A 10,355-nucleotide genomic window follows, 5' to 3' on the forward strand; every position below is an offset into this window, starting at 1 on the left:
TTATTTCCCTTAGTAAGATGGAGATAAATAAAACAACCAAAAGGTAAATATGAATTGTATTGAAATGAAATAGTATATAAGTTTACTCTTACAAATAGAAATGGATAGAGATAAATAGAAATTACAAAAAAGAAGAAATTAATAAAAATGTTAATTTAAGGCCACATAATGTAGTGTTAGCATAGTCTTATGGTTGGGTTTGCTAAGATTTTTTTGAGAGTGCTACTTAGTAATTCATTTGTCCTATAAAATACTTAAGTTAGATCTGCCCACTTTTTTTTTTGACCAAAGCGTGGAGTTTTAGCTTCAGTGACACTGTGCTTTGGTTTTAAAAAATGGTACTTAATTAATTACATCTCACCCCATTAATACTATATATCTAATTCAATGCATGCAATGTAAATGCCACAATATCTCTTCAACCAAAATCGTATCCTCCATCTAGGCCTGCACAGTAGAGATCAATATCATTAGACACCATTCTATCTGCTTAGAGATAGAAAGCAGATGCATGGCGAACTTACACTCGAACTAGATACAAGTTTAATTCTAATTGTAAAGGATTGAGAACTATCTGAAATGTATCTCTATGATGCAAGAGATATAATTGTAGCTATCAGTGGGAAGCATCCATAATCCATAATAATAAATGAAAGTATATCAAAGAAAATCTGAGTAATTTTTTTGTTATTTTATGAAAAAAAATCTTTGTAGATTATATCTACGATGCATGGATACTAGGCTCTCTCTTAACCTCATCAGTAAGCACGCGCAGGCAGCCACGCCTTCGCTGCTGGTCGCGCCTTTAAAACCACCTTCCCTCTCGTTCCATCCTCATTTCACAGTTCCACACCATCTCTTCAATCCACATCATTTGTGTGTGATCTCTTGCAGCTTGTAGGTGATCACCATGGCGCGGGTGCCGAGGGGTAGTTGGATGGCGAGGAGGCGAGAGCTGGGCCGGCTCTGCCATGGCAGCGCACACTCGGCGGCTAGCAGGAACTATCCCGAGGGGTGCACGTGGATGGGCGTGCGGGAGCGGGTGCGTGGCCGGTGGGCGGCGCAGATCCGCATCCCGGGCACCCGCACCAGGCTGTGGATTGGCAGGTTCGAGCTAGCTGTGCAGGCGGCACTCGCCTACGACACCGCGCTCTTCTGCTTCCATGGCCCCGACCGCCTGCCCAGCCCGCGCAGGTTCAACTTCCCGGCGGCGCCGCGCCCCATAATCCCTGAGGACAAGCGTGCCACGCTCACCCGTGCCGACATCAAGCGCATCGCGGAGAGCCACGCCCGCTTCTTGGCCAACTTCTACGTCGGTGAGCTGCCCGCCGTTAACCCTGCAGCAGCTTCACCACCACCACCATCGGCGGCGGCAGCAGATGGTGCTGCTGTTGTTGCCGATGATCAAGCAACCGCTGCTACTGATGGTAGCAACGACAACAACTGAATGGGTTAACAAGAAATCTTGACCGCTGCGAACTGCCTACTATTATATACAATACTTTCTAGTTTCTTGTGTACCAGTCGGTCGATCAGTGATCGATCTTTAGCACCAGCTGTGTCTCTGTGTGAAGCTACTAGCCATATGCATGTCAAGCGATGAGGGTCTCACAAGCAGACCCCAGATCATCTAGTTATATATAATGAATAAGTTATAAGTTTAATCTGCAGTTCGTCAGTGTGTAAGATGTATACAACAAGATGAAAGTATTGAAATGAAAACTGTTTTATGTGTTTAATCAATGTCTTAGTGTTGCAGATTGTCAATTGCATCAAGTATGTACTCCCGAAAATGTGAAAGGAGGGAACAGAAGAATTAAAAAAAAGGCGCGAAACCAATCTATGGCGCGAAATTTGATATTTAAAATATGAGATTGGAAAAAATATTAAAATTTAGGGCAATTAATCTCCTAGAATTCAGGCTTGAAATAGTGGAGCATACTGCTATATAGGATTGTACAAATTAGATCATGAACAAGACCTTTGTGTGGTAGAGTTTGAATGATAGTCACTCCTTTTTAAGCTCACCGTGTGTAGGTCCAAAAATTACTATTCTGGTTAAGAAACATGATTCTAGCTAACTTCTATCTCTAAGATGTGTTTCACCATATCTTGAAGACTCAATGTGGCCATATACACCAAATTAAATCTTTCCACTTAATAGACTTTGCTTATGATTTTTTCCACTTTTGTGTGTTCTTTTCCTTTATTTGAAGATCAACAATTAAGCTGAAAACTAAGTTGGCTATATGAGATTGCAGAAAGCGAAACTTTTCCATTTTCTAGAAAACTACCAAAAATTTCAAACATCTTTTTATTTAAAACAGGAAGAGATTTGCATGATGCTACAGTATATAAGGATTTTTATTTTCTTACAATTTCACCCTATTGCTATCAACTACAAACCTGACTTTTAGCCATTTCTTTTTCACATGGCACTACCAGGAAATAAATAAATCCTAACAGGATTTTAGCATTTTACTGTTGCATATCCCCTCTGTCACGAATATATATTTTCCTGTTATGAACACCAATACTTAGTTTGAGATTCCGGATTGTTATATATATATATATATATATATATATATAAATGTTACTATTATGTTAAGAATCATGCATCTCTTGTGTTATTTTTAGAAGAAGCATTAGAAATGCTATTTCCTACCATTGTTTTTTTTTCTGGTTTGCTCACTTCCATCCAAAAAAATGCAATTCTAGGTGTTGTGTGCTATGTGAATACACATGCGCATATACATATGGTACATAGTTTTAGGAAGTACTCTTCTTTATAAGAATATATCAACAATATAGTTGGGGCCATAAACGTTGTCACATGCATAGTAATAAACAATGAGTTAAGTCTCATCATTAGGAAGTCCATCATGTACAAGGTTAAAATTGATCTCATGCTTCAGTGATATTGATATTAGCAATTATATATATATATATATATATATATATATAGTGATTAAGTTGTGACAAAAAAATGTAACTCTTCTCCACTAGATGAGTTTTTTTGAAGCTTTCAGCAAGCTTTATTGATTCACAAAGATGGACACATTGTTTACAAGCAGCTAAGTCATCTACCCAAACATGAGAGCTTTTCTCTAATAAGCTTGCCTAGCTAATTCATGGGTCACTGAGTTACAAATTCTACTATAGTGACTAATCGAGATCGCTACAAATTCCTTCCAGTATTGGGCACATTCATCATAGATTGCCATTGTAGCCGTGGTGGAGAAACCTTCATCAAAGTCGGCATCCACATTGCTCATCAGACACCCTCTGAAGGTTTCTTCTAGCCTTGATTGATCTATGCTCAAATCTTTGATGTAGCCGAGTAGTTTGGTGTAATTTTTGCTATTGACAAAGTCGATCTTGATGGGTTTTGGATGTCTTTCCAATGAACAAGGTGTCTGTGTTGCCACCAAATGTACCAGCATCTAGTCAGTAGGAGCTCAGCTCGGCCAAGCTTGATTTCCCTAACCTCACCTCCATCCCTAATAATTTCATGAACAATTACCAGCCCGTGATCTATCTATCATCATCATTCTGTCAATGTGCCCCCACACGCCCAAGGAGGTCCAAACCTCCTTTGCTCGGTTACAAGAAAACAAAGCATGCTTGATGCCTTCTACCTTTGTTTGACACATAGGATAGTTAACTACACTAGTGATATGCTTATTTTCCAAGATCACATGGCATGGAATATAGCCACGAAGTGCACACGATGTAAATTTTTTCACCTTGCTAGGGATTGGCCAGCTTCTAGATTTTCTTCCACATTGAATCCGAGCTTGACCCTCCTACCGATGATGCAATAGGCCTATACCTAAATTTAGATGCCCATTGACAATGATATGTTGATTTGACTATGAATAATCCATTATGATGGAAATGCCAAGCCACCAAACCCTCCTGGCCACTATAAATCAGAATTTATAAGATCATGTGAACATCAATTAGCCAAAGTAAGGATCTAATCAACTCTACATCCCACCTTCCATCAATTGGATTAATAAGCTCCTCCACCTTAGAGACCAAAGTGTTTCCTATTGATGTTTGGACCTTCATATTAGGACTACCTGGAATCCAATTATCATTCATATATTTATTTGGGTCCCCTCACCCACACACCAGATCACTCTGCTAGGTAAGTTTCCCATCTGGATAATATTCTTCTCTCAACACCCTTGCACATAATGAATCTAGATTATAGAGAAGTCTCTAGACTTGTTTTGCAAGCATAGCAAGGTTGAAGCTATGGAAATTCTTGAATCCCATACCACCATTAGTTTTTAGCAAGCATAATTTCCACCAATCTTGCCAATTAATGGATCCTCTTCTTATCGTCATCATCACCCCACCAATATTGTGCTATGGCATCCGTCATCCATTTGCAAATGTTCATTGGAACCATCATTGCATATGTTGACATGGCTTGGGCGATAGATTTGATTAAGATCTCCTTTCCACCCATACTTAGGAGCTTATCCATTAGATGAGTTAACAAGACAACTTCCCCAATTTTGGTCGTTGTTAAAGTTAAGTCCAACTATGTTTCAACACAACATGTAAGGTACCATATCAATTATCACCATATTTTTCCTTAACAACAGTGCATAGGCCTATTCAAATGACAATTTGTGCCAAGATTTTTTTCTAGGAGCTAGCAAAAAGTCAAATATGTGGCACTTATAATTCATAGTGTTAGCTATTGATATCAGAAGAAAGATTTAGCTAATGCAATTTGTTAGTTACTAATTCATGTACTGGTTATGATGTCAACTAACACTTGGCTAATTGGGGGCCTTTTGCAACCGATCACACTCCACTCTCCTTGGAATATATGATAACTCTCTCATTTAGTGTCTCTATTACTAATTTGATTTGCACCAATATATTTTTCCATGATGAGATCTACAACTAAATGAGTCATTTGTGTACATTGCGTTGGCAAGTTACATGTAACTACTAGTGGTAGGCTTTGTGTAAGGTTGGATTGAATAATTATTCATATAAGTTTCTACTAAACATGCACTAAAGTTGACATTGAATGCATAAGGTTTCTATCAACATTAAGAAATTATGTAGTGAAGTCGTTACCAATTTACCTAAAGGGAGAAAGCATGGAAGGATGGGACTACAAGTAAAATGGAAGGGAAAATAGTTGGTATAAAACAACAGCTGTAGCGAGTTACACTCAACGAATGTGCCACTGGTTAGTCCTTTTTTGGAGGCCAACGCTAAACCTAAAGTAGTTGTTTTTACTGCTTACATGTCATTAATAGCAACATCGGGTTTCCTAAAACAAGTAGCAAGAAGTCAGTTGTATCTACCATGGAAGGAACATATTTTCTTTGACAAGTAACAAAGTTACATAGAAGGAATGCATATGATTGTTTCAAGAAACGACAAGCAGCGACAGCTATGCTCTCAATGAAGACACGACCGATAACATCTTATCCCATTCCTTTGGGATCTACTCAGAAGAAATGTATATGATTATTTCTATAAACGACAAGTAGTAGGAGCTACACGCTCAACAAACACATGACTGATAACGTCTTATCCTAGTCTTTTGTGAGCTACTCAGAAGAAATATATATGATTGTTTGAGAAACAACAACTAGCGGGAGCTATGCGCTCAGTGAAGACATGGCTAATAATGTCTAATCCTAGTCCTTTGGGAGTAGACATGACTGCTAAACTTAAGGAGGCTTGCTTGCATGTCATTTGATAATGGTTTGTATTTGTGCCACCTAGCATATCTTAACTACTCCATTGGTTTCAAATTACAATAACTTTGGTTTTGTCCTAATAAATATTGTTTGTTATCTTTTTACCAAGTTTATAAAAAAACACCAATATCTATAGTACCAAATTAGTTTAACTGATTTCTCGATGAAATATGTTTTGATAATACCTTGATTTAAACTTGTAGATGCTAAAACATTTTCCTAAAACCTTGACCAAACTTAAAGAAGTTTGACTTAGGACAAAATAAAAGTGCGCTATAATTTGGAATGGAGGTAGTTTAGCTTGTGCTTGTTGTTCTGCACTACGCCGTGAATATTGTTATTAGTAGATAATTTGCCAATATATGGTGGGTTTAATGTATTGCAGATCTCAAAATACATATGTTCCCATCCAACTAACAACTATATCTAGAATTGGCAATCCACAAAAGCTTTTGCTTTATGTTTTTTGTGCAGGTTATTTCCCTTAGTATAATAAGATGGAGAAAAATAAAACAACCAAAAAGTAATTATGAATTGTATTGAAGTGAAGTAGTATGTAAGTTTACTCTTACAAATAGAAATGAATAGAAATTACAAAATAAGAAGAATTTTAAGGCCACATAATTTGTAAAGTTAGCTAATAATCACTGTTTTGTTTTTTAGATATATATAAATTGCTTTTGTCATGTATCTGTACATAGTGTATATCTAAGTACGTAGCAAATGTTATGTATCTAAAAATCAAAAAATGCCTTATAATTTAGAATGGACGGAGTAGTACGTAGTTAGTAACAATTTTCAAGACAATTACCACCAAGTTTAGTGTGGGGCCTTTCTACACTTGATGATTATTGTTCTTTGCCCTTGGAATCCGGAGATATGTCATACTGATAGAGTTGACCAGGGCTGCATGTTACTGTATAGTTTAATATATATAAATATAAAAAAAATCTTCAGCTGGCCAACACAGATATGGTTGGATTAATTACTGCTGATATTTTTTTTTGTGAGTACTACTTAATAATTCATTTGTCATTATAAAATACTAAGTTAGATCTGCCAACTTTGATTTCTTTTTGACCAAAACTTGGAGTTTTAGCTTCACTGATACTGTGGTTTGGATTTAAAAAATGCCACTTATTAAATTTCATCCCGCGCCACCTAAATACTCTATCTCTAATTCAATGCATGCAACGTAAATGCAGAGTATCCATCTGTAGCAAGAGCGTATCCTCCCTCTCGGCATCAATACCATCAGACACCATTCTACTACTTATTATTAATTATAGAGATAGAAATGAGATATACTGTACATGGCAATCAGCACCAGGCTTTTTTCCTAAAAAAAAAATTAACACTAGGCTTTCTCCCCTGAGAACCCTCGTTGTCGGCGAGCGAGCAAAGCGGCCGCGTGCCAGCCAGCCTCCTGGCGCCCTATAAAACCCCCTCCCCGGCCCTCCGCTCCCTTCCCACATCACACACTACCCTCGTGCTTTGCAGTTGCAGGTGATCGAGCTGACGTGACGGCGCCAGTATGTGCGGCAACAAGAATGGCGAACTGTTCGTGGCGGCGATCAGCAGCGCGACGGCGGTGCGGAAGGTGAAGGGGAAGGGGAAGAGGAAGGGGAAGGCGAGGGTGAGGAGCGGGCACCGGGGCGTGGCGGCCGGGAAGCAGAAGCTGTCGGCGTGGACGGGCCTGAGGTTTCGGGACTCGGGCAACTGGGCGACGGAGATCCGCGTGCCGCGCACCCGCGAGAAGGTGTGGATCGGCACCTTCGACAGCCCCAGGCAGGCGGCGCTCGCCTACGACGCCGCCGTCTTCTGCTTCTTCGGCGACCGCGCGCCCAAGTCCCGCAAGACCAACTTCCCCGCCGCGCCGCGCCCGGAGATCTCCGACACCGACCGTGCCAAGCTCAGCATCGCCGACGTGAAGAAGATATCTGAGAAGCACGCTCGCAAAGTCGACGCGCTCCTCCCGCCGCTGGAGGCTGCACCTGATGCTGATGGTCTGGTGGTGGCGCCGGCGACGCCGCCGGTGGCTGTGGATGCTCCTCCTGCCGGCGCAGGTGGACCTGCTGCTCCTCCTGACAGTGCGGACGAGGACGGCGAACTCGATCAGCTGGTTAGAGATATTGACATCGAGGCCTTCGAGGCTGAACTCGATGCCCTGACCTACCTTGTGTCTGACAACGAGTATAATGAGCTCTATGCTTAATTCGATCCTGGCAACTGCGAACTGCTATTTATGTATCTGCGTCTATTTTCTTTCAAAAAAAATTGGATCTGCGTCTATTTAGGGTTCCATGGTCTGGTCAATAAATTAGTACAAGTTTCTGTAGCTGATATCAGTGTCTGTAAGATGGAACTAGCTAGTTCAAAAATGGGAATAATGTTTTAGTTTGTGTGTCCGATCGATGTCAACAGATACATACAGCAGTGTGATTCTGAATATCTTTGCCATTTTGTCTTTTTTGTTTTTTTAGGAAAGATGCCATTTTGTTGGGGAGAATGTGAAGTTTGATTTGAAATGTGAGAACTGTGACATAAGAATTCTGGGATCTAGTATCATATATGTTGAGTATTCTTTGCTATTCGATTTTGTTGGGACGAGAGAAGAGAACGTGAAAAGACGAAATTAAGAGGGAAAAAAAGGCGAGGAACATTGGTGGCGACATTTGATTTCAAAACTGAGAATGGGGGCATTAGAATTCTGGGATCCAGTTTGCTAGAATATATCAGTTTTGAAGCAAATAGTGGGGGATGCTATATGAGGATGTGCTACTAATCATGAACAAATCCAAGTTAAAAAAAATCATGAACAAATCCACAAGTTTCCAGCCATACCATCCAACCGCGTGCCTGAATGTCTCATGTGTTCTCTCTTCGTTAGATTTTAGGATCTATTTATTTCCACTACATATTGTGAAAATGGTGATTTCAACAATTACAAGTGCAAACAAACAACTAGATTACACAATCTGATATTTCTCACAATTCAGCCCCCAGATTGCTAGCTAACAATAAGCAATCTACTTCCCCTTGTTTGAACCATACTATGACTCCTAATAACCAAACCAAAGTAGACATCAAAGTTTCAAGTATACATATGTACCCACCATTGCCACTGGTTAAACAACATGTACCCCCGTTCATTTTTGTTCAGTGAAGGGAAATTTTGACTTTCTGAACTGTATTCGCTATATATGGACAATCAGAGACCGTGGCTGCGTAGAGTCGACGAGATGAATTCGTTTCACTACTAATATGTTTCGTTTGGATACCACATGAGTTCACATCGAGACGAATAATTATGGACCGTTGGATTTCACATAGCTAGGGTTCCTTTTCTATTCGCATATACCTCCTTCTCCATCAGACTTGTATTTGGCGGCGCCCTCCGTTCTTAATCAGCATCGCCCCTTTCTGCTCCTGCATGACCGACGACGAGTTTCGATCGATCGTCCCCTTCGCTTGGTTATTGTGCTGCTGGTGTCCTTCTTCTGGCTGGGTGCTCGATCCTCTTGTCTTCTATTCGCTCGGCCGCTGTTGGTGCCCAATATTGCTGGTACGTGAGTAACTAGGCTAGTAGTGGTTCATCTCTTCGATTTGATAATCTGTCTGATAGGTTGGTTCATCTCCGGGCAATCCAATTGGTTGAAGAGTTAGTAAATTAATCTTCGCAGCAAGTATGTGAGGCAATTATTCTATATGATTCAAGTTCCGAGTGTTTCTTTAAATTCAAATCCAGTGTCGGTAGATCCGGATGTGCAATTTGTTTTTAAATTCAAGTTCAAGATTCCTGATTTCATTTACGTTCAATTCTGGTGCCGTTTATCTGGAGGTGCAATTTGATTCTTATATATGCTCAGGTTCCTGTGAGTAAGTGTTGGCCTCACTTACTCGGCTTTACCTTTAAATGCTGAGGATTCAGGTGTTGTCCATTTTAGACGGAAACTAACACTTATTTGGTGTTCCAATAATTCGTTCATGGATTCTCGTGTGATAATTGTCTTCTGGTTCTGAATGTACTTTCTAAGTGTTTTTACTCACCATTATGTTCATTGGTTTTTAGGTACTAATAAATCATTGCCACATGCATGGGACTGGGAGTAGTAGCACTATCATCACAAGCACTTACTTTTAGCTTACTGGCTTAATCTTTTGCATAGCGGTTGCAATTATAATAGTTAAAAATAGTTGATAAATGTTTGCTTTTGGTTGAGATGATCTTTGCTATTAGGATTATTTTTTTATTCTATCGGGCGGTGATGTCTATGTCTTATAAGAATATATCATATATGTTATAAGATTTTACTTGTTAGAATGCCAGTTTACTTGGCAGACTTTGCCAAAAATTTTAATAATTTCTAAAGTTAGTAGGATTTAAGTGTTGTCTGGTAGCCTCTGGTGCTGATTCTAGCCGGGGTGTTACATTTGGAGCCGTTTCAATGCTCACAAAGATGATGGTTTTACAACTGCAATATATGGAAAACATTTTGTGCCTCTTAAGTGCAAAATTTTCCTTTGGTCAACACATTAGCAGTTATTTCAACATGAGGCCCTTTGGGTAGTACCCTTTTTTTGTTTAGAAGAGGAATTTCTATCTTCTCATAA

At 39.7% G+C, this 10,355-nt stretch overlaps 2 protein-coding genes across 2 annotated transcripts; both read left to right on the forward strand.

Annotated features, from left to right (window-relative positions):
- On the forward strand, window positions 911–1,447 carry LOC8064005 (ethylene-responsive transcription factor ERF015). Its single transcript, XM_002444706.1, has one exon. The coding sequence runs from the start codon at window positions 911–913 to the stop codon at window positions 1,445–1,447; it is 537 nt and encodes a 178-aa protein (XP_002444751.1).
- On the forward strand, window positions 7,276–7,956 carry LOC8064006 (ethylene-responsive transcription factor ERF018). Its single transcript, XM_002444707.1, has one exon. It carries the CDS (start codon window positions 7,276–7,278, stop codon window positions 7,954–7,956), a length of 681 nt encoding a protein of 226 aa, XP_002444752.1.

This window comes from Sorghum bicolor, chromosome 7 (genome assembly GCF_000003195.3).
Source record: "Sorghum bicolor cultivar BTx623 chromosome 7, Sorghum_bicolor_NCBIv3, whole genome shotgun sequence".
Taxonomy (NCBI): domain Eukaryota; kingdom Viridiplantae; phylum Streptophyta; class Magnoliopsida; order Poales; family Poaceae; genus Sorghum; species Sorghum bicolor.